This window comes from Centroberyx affinis, unplaced genomic scaffold (assembly GCF_046629955.1).
Source record: "Centroberyx affinis isolate AG114_WGS23_722 - 3 ecotype Tasmania unplaced genomic scaffold, CSIRO-AGI_Caff_v1 ptg000354l_1, whole genome shotgun sequence".
Classification (NCBI taxonomy): Eukaryota; Metazoa; Chordata; class Actinopteri; order Beryciformes; family Berycidae; genus Centroberyx; species Centroberyx affinis.
In genome coordinates, this window is record NW_027279025.1 from 115,100 (window position 1) to 135,210 (window position 20,111).

General features: G+C 42.3%; 2 protein-coding genes across 6 annotated transcripts; one reads left to right on the forward strand and one right to left on the reverse strand.

Moving 5' to 3' along the window:
• The first annotated feature begins 887 nt into the window (after positions 1–887).
• Positions 888–6,269, forward strand: atp6v1e1a (ATPase H+ transporting V1 subunit E1a). Of its 3 annotated transcripts, XM_071515465.1 has the most exons (9): positions 888–1,051; positions 1,813–1,878; positions 1,984–2,093; positions 2,462–2,528; positions 3,684–3,773; positions 3,900–3,968; positions 4,115–4,209; positions 4,419–4,506; positions 5,568–6,269. In XM_071515465.1, exons 1-9 carry the CDS (start codon positions 1,019–1,021, stop codon positions 5,628–5,630), a joined length of 681 nt encoding a protein of 226 aa, XP_071371566.1. In that variant the 5' UTR covers positions 888–1,018; the 3' UTR covers positions 5,631–6,269. The 3 variants fall into 3 exon arrangements, with proteins under 3 accessions (XP_071371566.1, XP_071371569.1, XP_071371567.1); XM_071515468.1 differs by lacking the exon at positions 3,684–3,773; XM_071515466.1 differs by lacking the exon at positions 1,813–1,878.
• Positions 6,270–6,290: 21 nt separating this feature from the next.
• Positions 6,291–14,861, reverse strand: slc25a18 (solute carrier family 25 member 18). Of its 3 annotated transcripts, none has more exons than XM_071515471.1 (9): positions 14,842–14,861; positions 13,288–13,410; positions 11,084–11,139; positions 10,743–10,833; positions 9,793–9,908; positions 9,248–9,428; positions 8,276–8,454; positions 7,986–8,061; positions 6,291–7,853 (listed from the first exon to the last, which is right to left on the reverse strand). In XM_071515471.1, exons 1-9 carry the CDS (start codon positions 14,859–14,861, stop codon positions 7,712–7,714), a joined length of 984 nt encoding a protein of 327 aa, XP_071371572.1. In that variant the 3' UTR covers positions 6,291–7,711. The 3 variants fall into 3 exon arrangements, with proteins under 3 accessions (XP_071371572.1, XP_071371571.1, XP_071371570.1); XM_071515470.1 differs by lacking the exon at positions 14,842–14,861 and adding an exon at positions 13,675–13,767; XM_071515469.1 differs by lacking the exon at positions 14,842–14,861 and adding an exon at positions 13,675–13,767 and having other exon boundaries at positions 9,248–9,449.
• Between the last annotated feature and the right edge of the window lie 5,250 nt (positions 14,862–20,111).

A 20,111-nucleotide genomic window follows, 5' to 3' on the forward strand; every position in this document is an offset into this window, starting at 1 on the left:
GGTGCTGTGGCTGACAAAATCATCTTGTAAATCACCTTTAGCACAAGCATAATGTAATCATTTTCACTGCTGGAATGTGTCTTATTATGCCCATATTATGTCCATAGGCTACAGCAGAATTCAGTTAAAAAATCCACAATCGCATCACTTCGAAAGATTCACAACACAAATTGAAATCGCATTTTTATTAACAGGTTGTTAATAGGCTAATTATGGGTTGAATGTTCAATGAATCTAAATCCTCACGGTGATGTGAAATTAACTAATCTGATAGCATTACAAGTTGATGATATATTTAGATGTTCATGTCAAGCAAAGACACTATTGCTGGTTCAATGTCGCTGATTCGAGATACAGTAGCCTACATGTAATTTGGCGAACGAGCCAAATTATAACACTAGATTCCTTCCATGGCTGAACATCAGTAATTGTGTCAAGCCAGTGTCAAGAATTATACCGGACGTAGCCTAAGGTTAGTTGAAGTTTCAAAATGGAGGCGTAAAATTCATGCCCACTTTAGTGTAGCCTATTTGTTTGAGTATTCTTTGTGTATTTTATGTCAAGCACCATTTCAGCGGTGGCTCCTTCTGGCTGACTTGACTCATATACTGGTAGTAGAGATGTGTTTAACTGTGTGTATTTTTGCCAGCCCTATGGCATAAACGCATATGGCTATTACTATGCTGTGAAAATGTTTTTTGGAGAACATAGCAATTGTATCTCCATTTACTACAGAGTTCTCCCTGAATATATTATTTGTTTTTAGTTTGTCACGCCATTTTACTATGACTAAATGAACATCGCAAAACGTTTGTCAATAACGGTTTTATTTTGAAAGTCATGACAGGAAGTCCTGTTTCACATCCTGTCTGACTGACTTGAGAGCTTGACAGGAGAGAGAGAAAAGTTTTTGCTCCTAACTACTTTGTCAAACCGGAACAGCTGTCGGGGAGAGGGATTTGAATTAACCTTTTAAATAAACAGGCTGCAAATAAAGAAAACATATTTAAAAACAGCCATGGCGCTCAGCGATGCGGACGTACAGAAACAGGTAAGGACATATTAGGCACGTAAGCCTGCTAGCTAACACTAATTTACCCCGCTAACGTCAGGCAAACATAGCTAGCTACTGTTAACTAGCTGGGGTTAAAAACAGCTGTTTACGTGAAAATCATTGTTTGTTGTTTTAACCTGGATCGGTGATTTAGTCATTTTAATAGCATTGTGTGTCAAGGATGGAAAAGTTGAAACAACTAGCAAACTATTGGTAATAATAAAGTAAACTTAACTACGTTGTTCCCTGTCAACGGGAGTGGAAGAGGATCTAACTAGTGCTAGTGGTAACACTTGCTGGACGTGCCAAGCCAGGTTATTTGTTTATTCAGGAAATCAGTGCACTGTTCAAAAAAGACGCAATTTTTGACTGTTTATTTGACTTTTTCATCCATCACCTAGTCGTTTCCACAATTCTCCCGGCCACTATCATCACAACACCAACACCTGTGTTGATATAGAAATAGAATATCAACATCCTCGAAATATGTAAAAGATGGTTAATGTTAGTGAACTACCAGTCAGAACCAACATTTACCAGCACTGATTACTGTTTATTTCCCACCCTGGTCCACTTTAGTAAGCTCGTGAATATGCTCAGATAAGTTTCACATGTGAAAGAAATCACTCATCCTCTCCTTTATTTTGCATTTAATGATCTTTAATACTTAGTGCAATTAGAGAATATCTAACTTGATAAGACTAATGAGGATGAGCTAACCATTGCTCATCTTTCCCTCTGTTGTCTTGTTGTGGAAGATCAAGCACATGATGGCCTTCATTGAGCAGGAAGCCAGTGAGAAAGCTGAGGAAATTGATGCCAAGGTAATTGAATGCTATTTATCTCTTTTATCTACAAGTCATATCAAGAGTACTGTTTGTGATTTCTACTGCAGTGACACATGCCTCATCTAACCCACCTGTTTACAGGCGGAGGAAGAGTTCAACATTGAGAAGGGTCGTCTGGTGCAGACACAGCGGGTGAAGATCATGGAATACTTCGAGAAGAAGGACAAGCAGATTGAACAGCATAAGAAGATGTGAGTTGTTGGTGAAATGGAAGGGTGGTTTGGGCAGGTTTTACACAGACTCCCTGAACTGTGAAAGTGGCATTTGGTCCACAATGACTTATTCCTGTTCATTTCTGTGCATTTATGCTGCCCACATACAAGCTGTCTTTGTGTCGATCTTTCACCGCAGCCTTTGTAGTTTTACTCTGAGTTTTTGTCCCCGCTATCTCCAGTTTCCCTAGATCATGGCTGCCTCTTTCAAATCAAGCTAAAGGTTTTGTAATGAGAACCAAGCGTTACACAGGAAAGGCATTTCACAAGCTTATACTCGATTGCAATTTAATATGTGCAGTGCAGCTACTAATTTACTCGTTCGCTTTTCCTTCCGCTCTCCGCAGCCAGATGTCCAACCTGATGAACCAAGCGAGGCTGAAGGTGCTGAAGGCTCGTGATGACATGATCACGGTTAGAGACCACGCTCACTTCCTCAGCACATATTCAGTTTGTGATGATACATGACTGACACACAGATTCCTCACATCTAGATATGCAGTTTTAATATTTATGCTTGTCTGTGCATGCATACAATGTGTACTGGATGTTAGCTTAACATATTCAAGTGTGAGCAGGTTGCATTCGTGCTCAGGTTATGTACACATGCATGTTATGTGTAACATGGTGGATACTGCACAACATAGCCCGTTGGTGAAGACTGACTCCTAAGTTGAAATCCCACCATTTCAGTTGGATCCTTTTGAAGTCGCACACTGGATAAGACTGTGCTTGTATAACTTTTCTGAGATCATTAGGGCTGCAAGATATTGACCAGAAATCCTGTTGCGATTCGTTGATTCTTTCTTCAATGAATATTGCGATTGCATTGTAAATTGCACTACATGTTGACACAGCTTTTTGAACATAGGTTTGTTTTTCTGAACTTGAAAACTTCAGATCATTTTCTCAGATTAGATCAGCTTTAATATTAAATTGAGTTGAGTGGACCAGGGAATCTACATGAGAAAACACTGTTTTGTGCTCTATCTGAAACTTGCCTTCCACTAAAAAGAAATGCAGCTTCTTGTGATTTGAAAAATGCAGTTGTCAGTACTGCAGCTTTGATTGTATTATGGTTAATGGTAAGTGCCTGCCAGTGACCATCGGTTACAGTGGCGCTTGCTGACCTGGATAATGTGTGTAAGCCCGGTTTCCCAGCCGTGGTTGCTGTGGTGTGAAGAGTGAGTTTTAATGGGTTAGGGTAACTTGACTGATTCCCTGTGATGGAACAGTTGAACCAGTTGAATTGGATCCTTTTTGAGTGGTAAATTGGAGTAGTCAGCGCATATTAAACTTTTGCGGTGATGTGCTGCTGCTGTGTGCTTCAAGCAAGGCACTGGGTGATTGCTGAATGTGAATTGTTACAGCCTGTCAGTCACCACTGACAACCACTTACACATTACTGCCTATGTATTTCATGTATGTGACTGATCCTTCAGTACCTGAATAAGAGTCTTGGATGTACATATGGATTGAGCAACCGCAGATGCATGACATTTAAGTCAGTCAAATTACAGCATTTTGTGTCTCTTACTCCCAGGCTTTTTCTCTCCCTGTGTGTCTCAGGATTTGTTGAATGAGGCCCGTATTCAACTTGCAGATATTGCCAAGGACCCAGCGAGGTACTCCACCCTGTTGGAGGGCCTGTTGCTTCAGGTAAAATCTCCAACTGCTCTCAGGAGTGATCAAATATAAATTCAATATTTGATCAAAACTAGTTCATAACTAACTACTGGTTTGAACTAGTTTTGATTTCATGAGTTTATGCTTCTCTGTTCTCAGGGATTCTACCAACTGCTGGAACCTAAAGTGACCATTCGCTGCCGGCAGCAGGATGTGGAAATGGTTCAGGTGAGATTGAGCTAAAAACAATTTTGTATGTTGTGGTTACTGTGACAACTTATTATGAAAAGCACAGGTCACCCTAAGAGTCTTTGTATCATTCATGATGGCTAGTGGTATTTTATTTTTATTACCTTTGTTTTATTGCCTGACAGGCTGCAGTTAATAAAAACATCCCTATCTACAAAGACGCTGTGAAGAGCAACATCGTTGTCAAAATCGACCAGGAACGTTTTCTTCCATCAGACATGTAAGATGATTATTATTCATTTCAACATGTTACATGTCTAAAGAAACCCTATATCGTTGATATTTTAACTATACTGACAAATTCCTGATTTTCATTTATTTTTGTGATTGTGATGATGATTGAAGACGGTGAACAAGATGAATGCTTAAGCTGAATTTGTTCATCTCTCTCACATATTGAAATAAGTGTGTTTGTCATTATTTCAACAGCTGCGGAGGAGTTGAAGTGTACAACGACAATGGGAAGATCAAGGTTTCCAACACCTTGGAGAGCAGGCTAGAGCTTATGGCCCAACAGGTGGGGAGGGCTTTTTTATTGAATAGAAGGGTATTTTATTTCTATGTATTTACAACAAGCCTATTATGTATGTGTTATGTTATGTGATCAAAACATTTTTTTCAGCAAGCAAAAAGCCTGTACTGACAAAGCTAAAGAATTAGAAGGAGAATAGTGTGAGCAGTGAAACAAAGAAAAATTACTTATACCTTTATAGCTCCCGTTCTGCCAAATATATTGTTATAGAAGTGGATCGCATATTGTTTAATAGAATTTATGGGTACAACTTCACTTGACATTAAGTCTAAAACCCAAGTCATTATTTTTGCCTTTAACACACACACACACAAAAAGTAGTATCTGCTGTTTGCCTTTGGAGGGCAGTATAGCCCAGTAGGTAACATTTGGTTGTGAATGTGAGAAGTTGTTGGGTGGGCAGAAATCCAGATTTGTTGAAGTTTTATAGACAAACACCTTTGTCAGGTGCTCTAGTGAGCCTAAGCAGAGGAAAGTATAGGTTCTCATTTTTCATCAGAGAAAACTCTTAGTGGGTTTCTTTTTGTGTCTAAAATAGTGACAGATGTTCAACAGACAACAGCCTTGTCTCATAAGATGCAAAGCCTTGCATAGACGAAACGACAGCAAAGTAATTGCAATGTGAGAAAATCTTGGATGTATGAAATAGGCAAAGGGCAGCTGCTGCAGTGTGCTTTCCTATTTGAATGAGAGCCATATATATCCAGTGTACAACTGCAATAGATCCAACCATTTACGCACTGTTACATGCCAGATGCTTCCCATTTTACTTTGGATAAGCAAGTCTTAAAGTATAAAATGGATACATGAAAAAGCAATTCTAGGTTTTGTTTTCTTCATTTTTTTTTTTTTGGAACAGTGATATTGAGAAACGGCAACTGTCACTTCACTTGTTGCTATAAACTAGTCACATAACCTTTTGGTGTGAAGAGCAATAATTGATAATGGAGATTACCAAACTGCAAACGCTTCATGTGCATGTATCCTATCATTTCTTTATGAGCATTTCACCATTTACATCCTACATCTACATCTCAACCTGACAGATGATGCCTGAAATCAGAGTGGCCTTGTTTGGTGCCAACCCCAACCGCAAGTTCACAGACTAACGCTGGATTTGGACGAAGCGGTACAGACGCAGGTGGAATACACCAGGTGACCACAGACTGTTCGAGGGACCCATGACTGTATCACTGTACTGAGCAAGAGTGAACAGTCGCCTGCTCTTCATCAGGGTCAAAGAACACCCAGTTTTAATGTGATGCTATGGATGTTCAGATATTTGTTTACGTGTTTTCGTTCAGATGGATTGAATGATACCCAACAAGTGCACTTTCACATACATATAAGTGCCTGCCCTCTTCTCTTTTTTTTTACCTTTTTACCTCTTCAGGCTCTGTCCCAAGGCAAGAGACTGCCTTATATTACAATGTAATTGCAAATATGTGTTTTTCAGCTGTTTGGGGTAACTTGGCGTATTTTAAACCTGGAACCTACTGTCCCTTTCCATTTGATTTACCTCATAAAAGATACATATTTAATCTACACATGTGTTGTCTACATCTTTTGTAGACTATACTGCCCCTCACCAGATTGAGTTTCTGGTGCGTTTGCCAACCAAATTGTTTACCTTGTAGGAGAAAATAAGTGTGTGTGTGGGTATGAGATGGTGAATGGACAGAGAATGGATGTTTATCATTGCTCTGAAGCACTTAACATGCAAAACCAAAGTAATAAAAGAGTGTGAGACGGAGAAATCTGCATGTTTGAGATATCTTTTATTTACAGCTTGTAAACAAACCATTTATTCTTTTCACGCTATGTTCGCTCTACAATGAGGAAAAAATGTAGTCGCCTAGGTACTCTAGCTTCACCAAAATGAGTCTGGCATTAAAAATGTAAAAAATGCTTTTAGTGCCACCCAGTGGACTTAAGTAATGGCAAACGGTTGGCAAGACAAGGTGCCATACTTCTTCCATGGGTCTTATCAATTATCATTGTCCTCGCTAAATTGGAGCGAAGTACCAGAAAAGAACATTTCAACACCTTGAATTCCACCAAACGGATTGAAGACTTAACACACAAGTTGTGATGTTTTATGGGCTAGAGACTATCGGCAAAGATAAGGCTTTAATTGCATTTTTCTTAATTATTGTGCGCACGTCATTCAAAGCAACAGTTTAAAAAAAGTTAAACTAAGCAGTAAATGCAGCCCTAGGCTTCTCAAGGGTTTGGTTTAAGCTCTTCCGAGCCGCGGAGGAGAGGAAGTCAAGGCCACGAGAGAGTGGCCCGGCAGTCTAACCTGTGGCCTATACGCAGGAAGAGAGCTGTTTGTTAGGTTATACAGCACACAGAGACTAGGATTAAAGCATTACCAGCAGATTAGCAAAATACCTTTAGAGTTACTGGCAGGCAGCACCTCGCACTCCAGTGAAGGAATCCAAGATTACAACTCAGAACTCGTGGATGGAGGAGGCGGAAGGAGGTTAAGCCCCTTTTTCCAGAGAAAGAACTCAAGCGTTGAAATCTAAATGATTGGCATCTGAATTCAAGCCAAATTCTCAGTTCATGCTCAGACATGCCATTAAGTCAAGATTAAACAACATTATAATTATCTTTTGATTAAGATTGAAAGGGGAATTTGTCACTTGCAATGGATGATGCACAGTTCCTTTGTCACACGACCATACATACATACATACATGGTGTGATTGCTTGGCAATTTTTGTCAGTGGTCTCAATCGACTTGCAGCAGCTCTCGCCTTAACCAGACAGAATAATCTCTCAGGTCAAAAAAACAGCCCCAGACATACTGAAACAAGCAACCTGGGATAACCCAGACAACTTGGGACACATACCCTCAGATTAGTCACACACACACACACACACACATACACAGGACCCTGATTAACCTATAGAACCCTGTTGACAGCATGTATAAATCTAGAGAAACATGATTAGTGTGAACCGTTGGTCCACATATTAGTCATTAGAGCCTCCTCATATCTCCCACCATTCTTTTTTCCTCATTTGGTTCGCTGATTGTGACCTCTCTTTCCCTTTCTCTCTCTCTCTGTATTCACCGCTCACTCAGTTGGGGTCTCTGATCTGTTCATTCGCTGCCGAGTAACGCAACAAATTATCAGAATAGGGACAACAGCACCACCGCAACCGCCAGTGCCAAGTGCCGCTATCCCAGAAACCCTAGCACCGTCTCCCCTATCCCGAGGAAGTAGACGCCCTGCGCGATGCCAAAGAGGGGAGCGATGACTAGAGCGCGACACGTTGCCCCCTTCAGGAATGCTGATGGGCCCTCCCGCCTCATGATGCGCCTGTAAAAGCATGAGGAGAGGACAAAAGGAGGGGAGAAAGAAAGACAGGAAAGAAATTGTGAGGAAGGCTCTATACACTTCCAGTGAATATCAAGGGAGGAAATGTTATTTTATCATAGGTCATTGTCTTACCGTGTGCAGTCAACAATTCCTCTGTATGAGTCCTCCCCCTCCCCCTTCTGCAAGGTCTGCAGGCGAGTCTTTATCACTGTATAGGCATTTCACACACACACACACACACACACACACAGGAATACATAGTCATTACATAAACTCAAGGATGACTGAATGCTTGTCAGGTAAAATATATCATCAAAGGAAAGCTAGACTTTAAATATTTACGTGGACATGCAACCCCACACCCCATCTCTCTCTCTCTCCCTCTCTCTCTCTCTCTCTCCCTCCCTCCCCCCTGCTCTCACCATCCAATGGTGTAACAGCCACAGCTGCCACTGAACCAGCGGTGCAGCCTGCCGTGAAGGACTGCAAGAACGGGGCCCGGTCCTGCGCGTCGCCCTGGCAACCCGGACCCGCCCCTCTCCGGCCCAGCGCGTTCAGGTTGGCAAACAGGGGGAAGTAGATCATAGAGAAAGGGACGTCCCTGGAAAAGCGAGAGTTAGGTTGAGTGAACTAGAAAAGAGAGACGCTCAGAGAGAGAGAGAGAGAGAGAGAGAGAGAGAGAGAGAGAGCATGTATTACAGGTGGGGCAAGGAGAGAGAAACTGGAAGGGACTGAGGCAGAAGTGGGACAAAAAATGAGCAGGAGAGGGTGAAGACAGGAGAGAAGCAGAGAGAGAGAGAGAGACATGCCCTCATTCAACTGCAGGATTGCAGCCAGACATCGCTGCAGGGTTGTATTGATCAGTATTGATTAGCAGAGGTACCAGGACATACAGCAAGCACAGTATGAGTTATGCAATCCAAAATCAACTTATTAACACAGTGACAACAGAGTTCAATGGAAGGAGAGAGAGAGAGAGAGAGAGATAGACATAATTGTGCACGATCATGTACTTTTCAACAAGAGGTGTTCAACAATACAAGGAGAGTATAGTGTACTGGGGGAATGCTGAACTGTGTGAAGCAGAGGATGAACTGAAATATGGTGGCCAAGTTCAACTTGGGTCAGTTAAAGGTTATTTCAATCAGATTTATAACAGTATACTTTTCTTGTGCTGCTGTGTATGACTGTATATATGTGTGTTATCAGGATGTCTCTCTTTCTGAGTATCTTTATATATAGTGCTATATGTATAGTAAATGTTTACATGCATTAGTCCTTTATTATGAGCTTATTCTCAAAAAAGAAAGGGAATGCAAAGAAAGCCATAAAAGAGCTAATAAGAAACAAAATCAGTAAGTAAGTGGGTGAATATGTGTGTATGTGTGTCTGACCTCATCAGAGTGGCTCCTGCCCCCCTGTAGAGGCCAGCCAGGCCGCGGGTCTTCAACAGCTCCATGGTGATGCCAGTGGCCGAGGGCCGGGGCGGAGGCTGGGCAGGCCGGGGGGCCACCAATGATGGAGCTGGATCAGGAGCAGCAGCCTGAGCTGGAGATGGGACAGACCTCTGGGCAGCTGGGGGACAAAGACAGACAGCTCCAGTACAGAAGACAGAGAGGCTGCTGGGCCCACATCCCGGTGAGTGATTTTTTTTGTAATTCTGTAATCAGGTGGGTAGCTAACCTTTGGATTTCCCTAACTAACCTGAAAGGTCTATGGGGACAAGAAGAGACATGAGGGATGCATTTCATAAGCTGCACAAAAAAGGATGGGTGCCATGCCTTCCATCTAATTTCATCTTTATGTTTCACTTCCTCAATAAGGTTTTTCCAGACATTTCCAGGCAACCTTTTACACTCATTCAAATTGATAAATTAAGCCTAATATTGCTGCCAAAAAAAATTATTGACAAGAATATTCAATACAATGACCAGCTCACCCAGCCTTCCTGCGTCCTGCAGCTGGATCTTCAGCATCTCCATGGGAGTGGTGACCACCACCTGACAGGTCCCAGCCCCGCACCCTGCCAGCACCTCCCCCCACAGCGGCAGGTGCCTGGGGACACAAAAGGGTGTCAATGACAGATGCACACCATCATCACCAGTAGGCCTCATAACTAGGCCTATATCAGTATAAGACATTATAAGAGCAACCAAACAAGTGTCAGTGATGCAGTGATAGCAGTTCTAAAGGTGAGTGGCCTGCCCACTCCAGGGTTATTATAGTTTTGGACTTTTCATCAGCTTTTATTTGTATATCATTTTCAATTTCAGTTTAGTTTTCTTCGATGGCGTATTAGAGCCGTTGTCAGTGAATTTTTTTTTACTGCAGCTGGAGGGAGGGGGGTAATATTCTGAGAAAAAGAATCTGAGATTAAAGTCAGAAATTTACGAGAAAAAATAAGACTCTGAAATTTGTGAGAAAAAAAACCCCCTCAGAAATTAGCGAGAAAAAACTCAGAATTTCTGAGATTAAAATCAGAAATTTATGAGAAAACAAAAAACTCAAAGTTGGTCTGCAGGATAGCGGCATCTTGTGGCATAGATAGTAAGTAAAACTAGCCAAAAATTATATTTTTTTACCCTGCACTTCAACGAAAGGTTGAAGATAGTTTTAGTTTTTCCACAAAGTCTAGTTTTTATTTTCATTTCAGTTTACACCTGTTTTTTAACACCTCGTATTCACCTTAGTTTTAGTTTACTATAATAACCTTGGCCTAATAAATGATTAACATTAACATTAAATAGCTATCTCATCTGTGTGCAGTGTAAATTAAAATGTATATCTAATGTCATGAATTTGAGGGTATATTTCAGTATTTTCCATCATAGCTTCAGATAGTGTGTATGTGTTATATGACATGTCATTGAAGGATAAAAACCCAGTTACCCGTCCTTGGAGAGCTTCTGTCTGAAGACATCATTAGCAGCCAGTTTGATGGCTTTTTCTGGTGTGACAAGAGTGAGATTCACTGCTGCGCCTGGAAAGGGCAAATAGGGTGAGGGATTGAAGTGACACACACTACAGCTTCCACTAAGCCACACAAACACAACACGAATCTACACAGCGGCTTATGGCCCTTCACCCTGGGCTAATGGCAGTAGACAGTGGCGATGATAAAAAGATTGAGGGCTCACAGTAGAAACAACAGCGTAGGTGGTCAGATTAAGCTCATAGTAAAGAATAGCTGTAGAGTGGTTTGTTACAGGGATTAGAAATGCAAAGTATACCTCTGTAGCATCCAAAATAGCCTTCTGAGCGCACCGTCTTTGCCAAGCAATCCAGCCTTTCAAGACAAAAAGAAAGGGGTGAGATTTTCAGGTAAGAAACCCTTCTGAATCAGGGAAATATGTCCCCAATTGTCTGAATCAGGGAAATATGTCCCCAATTGTCTGAAACAGGGAAATATGTCCCCAATTGTCTGAATCAGGGAAATATGTCCCCAATTGTCTGAATCAGGGAAATATTTCCCACAATATCACTACACCAGAACAATCGTCATGTTAAAACAACTTATTTTTCAACATTATACTATACTGACAGGCACGCATGGCTACCTCACCTATAGGGATACAGTAGTATTACTGTTTAACATGCTCTGTTGTACAAAGTGTTGTGAATTATCTATGGCAAGTGACCTATAATAACAAATTATAATATTTTAGAGACATTTCCTCTTGGTTAAATAGTATGCAGTGAAGAGTGGCAGGAAAGATGGAGAGACCTAACAAAGGTCATGAACCTATGATGCCACAAGAACATGATGCATGGCGCTGTAGCACACTGAGCCACCATGACACTCAGAAATGTATTATTATTATCAGTGCTAAGTTGGCTATTATCAGGAATGGGGCAATTCATGAATAGAATTGAGAATGCATGGTGAATTCCAATTCAGTTCCTAGAGTTGGAATTTCAACCAGCTCTAAAGAAACAGAATTGGAATTCAATTGGAATGACATGAAACAGAACTGAATTCCATTAAATTCCACTTCTAAGATAAGATTGTCTTGACTTGCTAAGCTTTATATTGGCTATTATATATTTTATTTTATTATAACCTAGTCATACTTATTATGTTGAGAACCACAGTCTGACCACATGATTGCCATACTCTACCAACCAGCCATGTTTGATGCTTTCTATTACACATATTACTGAGTTATTGACAGTTCAGACAGAATCAGTCACCATACTGCGCCACCTTGCACAGAAGAGGGGGAACCCATGTCCACTTTTCAGACTTTTTTCTGTTATGTGTCATCCAAAAGCATCATCACCAGCTAGGCTTTGACCTAAATACACCATGAGTTGATCAGATGTCAAGGGATCACCCTGCAGCCAAACACCAGGTTGACCCAACGCCCTGTCCCAGCAACAAACAAACACCAAGCCTGGATAGAGATTGTGTGAGCAGACATGTAGAAAAACTCTGTCTCTCCTTGCAAAGAGCAACATATTCAGCCTCATAAGTGGGCCTAAAAAGATCAGAGTGACCAAAGCTATTTTTTCCATCTCTGACTCATAGTGGAAAACCATAGTCTGGAAATGTTTGTGCTGCTGAACACATGACTGCCACACCCCATCAACCAGCAATATTGATGCCCACCAGATGTGCGCAATAAAAACACTCAGGGTCTTTTAAGGACACTGAGTCTCTTTGCTGCTCTTTGCTTCTTTTAATTCTGTTTCTACTTATCCAAAGCTAATTACAAGATGAGTTAATGGAGTATAAAAGACTATAAGAAAACTACTTTTTAGTCCATTCATATGAACATTTGTCAGATGTTAAATAATTTAGCGAAGGCAATGCACAGATATCAAAACATTTCAAAGTTATTGTGCTAGTTCAGCAAAATATACTGTACTGTCCAAGATACAGCCACTCCATGAACAATACACACTGAAATCCCATGACTGTGTTTTGTACAAACTTAGACCAAATATGGGAAGAGCGTGTTTAGCTGTGCTCCACCCTTTGAGATTCATCGGACAAGTATGTGAGACATGGTAATCTGAACAATTTTGACTTGTTTATAGTTCAAATTAGAGTGCAGTTAACCCTAGAGCCCATATTTAAAACCATTTCTAATCAGGATGCTGAGATTTTGTGCTGTCTTCAATTTTTTGATGTCTGTTTTGCATACTTTTCTGTATGCTGCCTTTTTGAACAGGACTTGAAAAAGGATAGGCTTATCTCAATACCTCTTCCCTGATCAGATCAATGTTTAACTAAAACAAAAAAGTGAAGACAAAGACAGAGTCCTTTTCTCATAATTGATAAATAATTATCAGAAAGTCCAGAGATGCTGAGACTAAGGAAATGACAAATCAAATCAGAGTGAAAAGTGAAAGTTCTCATCTCTGTCTCTGTGTATCTGGCACATCATTGACATTAGCTGGTTAACTTGGGCCAGGGGGGAGCGCTACTCACATTCCTTTGTAGACTTGGGCGCCCTGCTGGTTCTGTAGGCGGGTCTTGGCTAGGTCAATAGGAAATACACATGTCACACCGACCAGGCCTGCCACGCCCCCATTAATCAGCTTAGCGGGGAGGCTGCAGGAGGATCAAAATACAGACACACAAACACACGCACACATGCATGCATGCACAGACCCATGCACACAGTCACCCACGCAAGCCATGCAAATGACACATACATCCATGGACAAACACACAAATAAGGCACAGGTTTCCCAAGGACACACACACACACACACACACACACAAAGAGTATGTTAGTATATAAAGACACCAACATGTATTCCCACACTCTGACCCCTCTGTATTAAGCTAAACAAATAAGGCAAAGGTAGTTACCTAACTTTCCACTCTGCCATCCTGCGTCTGGCTGGCCTCCAGGCCCAGGCCCACTACTCTCCTCCTCCTCCTCCTCCTCCTCCTCTTCCTCTTCCCTCCCACACGTTGGCAGGCAGCCCAAGTCGTCACCACAGCCCAGCCCTCACCTGCCCACCCGTCTCCAGCACGGCGCCGACGCAGCTCACCACTTCTCTACCGTGGCAGCAATGGACTGCCTGCTTCTCCCTCGCACGGCACGGGTGGAGGCCCCCCCCCCTTTTTCTTTCCTTGTGGCAACAACCACTAATGTTGGATCTGTGTCTTCTGGCCAGCCTTTCTGCTGTGCTGTACCTCACACCGAGACCTGGTCTCTCTCCCGCTGTCTGGAACAACAGAACACATGCGGTTAATATGGATAAGATACTTCAGTTTGAATACAAACGAGGCCAGTGTTTCTCTACTCTATATGCCACAGAGGTATTTTCTCCCTGAAAGCCCTGTTGAATAGACATTTGCAATGGCTCTATATGATGGTAGGAGGGCATGTCATGGTGGAGAACTGACATACCTCATATTGAATCTCAGGGCCTATAAAATCCAGACTTGGTAATTCATACTTGTGAATAGTAGCATATTCTGGGACTACCACACTGAGACAGAGCATCTTAAGTCTCCCTAATCTGTCAGTTAAAATGGATAAGACTATTTGATCTAGCAAGGAGGGCAGAACTGAAAGATGAGGGGCTTACCGGTATTCTTTTTTCTGCATTTGAAATCCAGCATTTACAAAGGACTGAAAAAGAGATTTGAGGGGAACTTGGAAAAATCGTTTGACAAGTTTTTTTTTCCTCTTTTTGTTGGAACTACAATAGTCTGTGGTCTATCCTAAGAGGCATGTTGTAAAGATAATACAAATACCGTTGAAACCCTATCTGCAGTTAACAGTCCTTCCCCCTGCTTTTACTTATTATGTTCTCAATTTCTTCCATTCTGTTTCTTCCTTTCCCCCTCCTGACTTCCTCCCTTCCCTCAGCTCTCTAATTAATCTCTCTCTTAATCTCTCCACCTCCATTCCCCCTCTGTCTATTTTTACCACTGTAAACCTTCGCTCTATCCTTGCCTGTCTCCTCCTTTGAAAGCAAAGGAAACAATCAATTTGGCCCTCTCAACTTGATTTTTTTCTTTTACCTCTTATCTTTTGATGCCATCTTCCATCATCTCTCAGTGAGTTTCTCTTTTTCTATCCCTTTCTTCTTCTGCAAACTCTGCCTTTTGCAGTGCTGGATATCCTCGTCACATTCTACACATGCCTTTCACTGAGCCTCTTTCTGTGAAACTTTCTTTCAGCTCGGCTCCTTTCACGCGCACTAGCACCCCTGCCAAAACGCAGACAAGGGTGTCTCACTCCAAGGCAACCCCCAGCTCCCGGACCTCTATTTCCCCAAACTGCACTGGAACACCCCAACTCACACCAAACTCACACAAGCTCAGCCCCATGAGACAGCTTTCGAAAAAACTTAATTTTCTTCCATCACAGAGCAGATAGCAGTGGGGCACGGGGACTTACCTCTGTCAGTGCATCCCACAGGCAGGATCAAGCTGTCCACTTTCCTTTCACTTCAACAATGTGTGCAGCAATGGTAGTCAAGCGAGAGCGATCTGAGAGAGCCAGCCGCCGCTCAGGGGCCGTTGCACAAACACCAGCATTGTCCTCCTGCCTAAGTCCCTCCCTCTCGTGGTGACTCCCTGTGTGACACAGCCCCAGCAACACAGCTCTGCACTAACACAACTCGACATAAACTCATGCCTGTGTAGCCACAGCACATGCAAACAGACACAGCAGACACATTCAATTCCCTATAATTGTAATTCAGTGTAAGTTTCTTTTTAAGAGTATATACACAGCATGAACAGCAACAGAAAAGGCTTCCCATCTATAATGAGCCCTCTATTCAGCAGCCCTGCTATTACATAATACCTCAAGGCACATTATATGCCACGAATGAACAGAGACTCACAATTACTACCAAGTTGAACAATGATATACCACTATGAATACCACTGTTTCAAATGATTTATTGCTGGAAAATATGTAAAAGATGGTAATTAAAGGAGTAAAACATTATACAAGAACATCAAGTAAAAGAGCATGTGGCCACATCAGCAACTTCTCTGTTGCCCTTAAACTATTTATTCATGAGCATTGATTGATGTATTGATTCCTGATAATGGAAAAACAACTACTATCAGTGATAATTTGTCACACTGGCGGGGGAATTCTCGCATTAAACATGCTTTATAAATTGGTTTTCGCATGTAATATGCGGTTATATTATACATTGTTTAAAAAAACAAAGAAGATTATTTGAGGTGAAAACATAAAACTATTTGCACCTAATGATCTATCACTATGTGTCTCTCTCCCAACCCCGTTGTAACATCAGCTCATCGGCCCCGTAGACATGGCACTCTTTTCAGGTGTAGGAATCCATCTAACCTTATTTACCCAACTCGCTCCAGCAGTCCTTTGGACGCTGGAACTGCCAGTCAGCAGTTAAGAAAACTGAGACCATCTCAGCCCACACTCGGTCTCAATCCCTCCACTTTCTGGCCCTCACTGAGACCTGGACCATACTTGAAAATGCTGCCACTCCAGCAGCCCTCTCTGCTGCTTATTCTTTTTCTCTGTGGTCGTCGGGGAGGCACTGGACTCCTTATACTTATACTGTCCTTCCTCTTTCACATCCTATTTTTAATTCCATGCAGTTTCTGTACCTACCAAGCTCAACGTTGTGGTGATCTATCACCCCCCTGGTCAGCTCTCTCCCCAGAAGATGTCCTCACACTTGTCAGGTCCAACCGAGCCACCACCTGCCCCCTTAATCCTATCCCTTCCACTCCTCTCCAAACCATTTGTAGTGACATCATTCCCTTCCTCACTGCCCTTATCAATTCCTCCCTGTCCGCAGGCCTTGTTCCAGTTGCTGTAAAGACTGCCAGGGTCAAGTCTCTACTTAAGAAACCTTCCCTCAACCCTGCTGCTATCCATAACAACAGACCTGTATCTCTTCTCTCCTTTCTATCCAAAACCCTTGAGCGAGCAGTTTCCAATCAACTCTCCCTCTATCTCTCCCAGAATGACCTCCTGGGCCCACTTCAATCCGGTTTCAAGGCTTCTCACTCTACCGAGACTGCTCTCCTTGCTGTCACAGAGGCCCTGCACACTGCCAGGGCTTCATCCCTCTCCTCTGTCCTTGTCCTCCTTGACTTGTCTGCTGCTTTTGATGCAGTTGACCACCAAATCCTTCTCTCCATCTTATCTGAACTGGGCATTACTGGATCTGCACACTCCTGGTTTGCATCCAGCACTTGCATACTTAACACTGGTGTCCCTAAGGGCTCAGTCCTGGGGCCCATGCTATTCTCTCTGTATACTAAATCCCTCGGCTGTGCTTCTCCTATCACTGTTACGCTGATGACACTCAACTCTACCTCTCCTTCCCCCCCTCAGAAACACAAATTGATGGCCGCATCATTGCTTGGATGTCTTTGCACCACCTCAATCTCAATGACAAACTAATGGTGGAACACAATTCCACAATGGTGGAACAAGCTCCCCCCTTCTGTCAGAACGGCTGAATCATTACCCATCACGTAACGATCTTCTTCCCCTTCAACTCTTAAAAAAAACAAAAAAACAAACCAAAAAAAACCTCTGATTCTACAAATGCTACTTATTCCTATTAAAAGGCTTAGCTGATGAAAACTGTGATTTAAAGTTGGTTTCACTACTGTTAACAAAATGCACGTATTGTAAGTCGCTTTGGGCAAAAGCGTCTGCTAAATGATGTAATCTAGGGGAAATAACAGGTGTGTGAACAGCATGTCGATGTGCACTGTCGTACAACACTGATTGCTTATGTTTCATGCACACTCTTAACAAGAGCTTCTTTATCCTGAATGGAAATGTGATGGATCTGGTCTTCTGTCGCAAAAGAGGCGTGAACATTTCTGAGCTGGCTGCTGACCCTCTCAGCTGAAACCAATTAGAGACAGGCTCTCTTGTAGTTATTGCAGTTGGTAAAATGTGACCCCCAGACTGCCTGGTGTTGGACTGCAAAGCCCTCACCCTCTTTAACTATTTGTTGAGGGGGATTTCATTTTCTGTGGATTGTTGAAGTTTGACGATACTTGAAGTTTACGTATAATTAAAAGCAGAGTTGGCAGAGAGATAGACTAAATTGCACACTTGCATTATGTCATTTGGGAATTGAAAACGCCCCCTAAATGCGGGCAGTGTTGGTGCCACACCTTATCCATTGAGCTACAAAACCACAAAGAAGACCTTTTTGGTGGCTCCCTGTATCAATAGATAGACAGTCATTCACACCCACATTCATACATGAATCGAGGCCGGGACCTTCCTGCTGAGAGGCGACAGTGCTAACCACTGCCTTATGTAATAATGAGCAAACCAAAAGGTCCTGTCTCCATGTACCACATCAAGAACTGTATTGCACTACACAACCACACTGGACAATGGCACCAAAAATGGACCAAGTAGCACCAAATGGACAATAGCACTCTACTGCTGGTATTAAGCATCTGCACCTACTGTCACACAGTTCTTAAATATTGGCTGTATAGTTATATATTTATACCTAAAATACTCTGGATCCCAGTGCAATGTTCTAGACCTAGACCTGTATAGATTCCTGCTTACTATAATTAACATATTATTATTTCTCTACCACTGACTTCAGTAGCTTCCCACCAGTGCAATATGCATAGTGTGTAGATAAGTTTCTTAAATAAGACACCCTTAGTTGGAACCTTTAGCTTTCCCAAGCCACTTAGCTCAGGTTTTACACTGGATGGCCACTGGATTGCTCTGTCTCCTAGCAACATGTCCCACAGCCTAAAGTGGGACTGAGGTTCCCAAGGGAGAGGGCCATCACTGCACTGACAGCACTGTGACGGCTGAGCATCACTGCCCTGCCCCACTACTGACAATCACTGTCACCTTATAGCAGGGATGGGCAATCCTGTGCCATCAAGGGCCAAGAGTCTGCAGGATTTCATTCCAACCAAAGAGTACACACCAGATTCCAACCAAAGACTACACACCAGATTTCACTGATTATCACACCCTCAACCAGACAGGAGGGACCAGTCAGTGAAATCACCTGTATTCTTCAGTTGGAATGAAAATTTGCATACTCTCAGCCCTCCATGGCACATGGTTGCCTATCCCTGCCTTATAGGGTAGTCAAATCCAAAGGCAAGGTCCTTGTCAGAGAAGGTGGCCATAGTGATAAACAGGGATGTAGTGTAGGATTAACCCATCTAAAGTCTCAGTTTACCCACCTTTTTATTTGCCGAACAGAGTTTACCCACCTTTTTAGAATGTATCTTTTGATGAGGTAAATTCAAAGTATACATCATTCTAAGTAGTATCAAACTGATGTGATATTGGTGGTTGTTTGTCTTATGATGATTACCTACCTTTTTATTTACTACTATACCACTGGTGATTTATCTTATCTTTGTGGCAGTCGCTTTTGCTCATTTACCTGAACTAGAATGGACGAAGCAGTGTTAGGTCTAATATAGTATGGTCTTTAAACACAGCAATGACCTTTAATAGGATAACGGGGAAACAGACATCTAACTCTAGAAACGCGATGTAGCAATTAACCTTGCCACTCATTGAGCATCATTGTACCTCATCGCATGCACTTTTCGCCTTTTGCGATGGGGGGAGCCCCCGCGTAATATATTGCACAAACCTTACACGGTGGTGTTGTTTACAAAAAACAATTATACCTCGCAGTTCACTGCACTCGACCATGATCAGCTGCTCGAACGCAGTTGGAACTATTCAAAACTTGCGCTGCTGCAATAGTAGTATTGCAAATAATAACGAATATATAATGGGGGTGACTTCTACGATTGTCACCTTCAGATGACTCAGACACAAAAGAAAAATAACCAATTCAGCCTAAACCATAACGACTGGAACCTTATCTTCACACACCAACAGCGTGCAGATGATGCTAAATGAAAGTTAATACCTAGCTCATCCAAAACTTTCAGGACTGTAGTTCATTCACCATTCATAAGTATTCCCTTTAAACGGCGACCGCACTATCAAGTCGAAGGGGGACTACTGACTATAGACATATACGATAACAGCAAACAGCTAACGATAATTGCAAATGTTCTTAATTTTGAATCATACAAGTTAAAATACTATCAAGTCGTATACTATGAGAACAAATTTTATTCACGTACACTTTTACATCCAGCGCAATGTAACTGTCCACCCCTCCGTGTCGTGCGGTGGTATCGCCCTCCCCCATCTGTTCAGCTCTGGAGATACTCTGATTGAAACAGATTGTAGCGCTCCCCGGGTCGCAATGGCAACTGTCCGGACTGGACGTCAACGGCAACTTTTG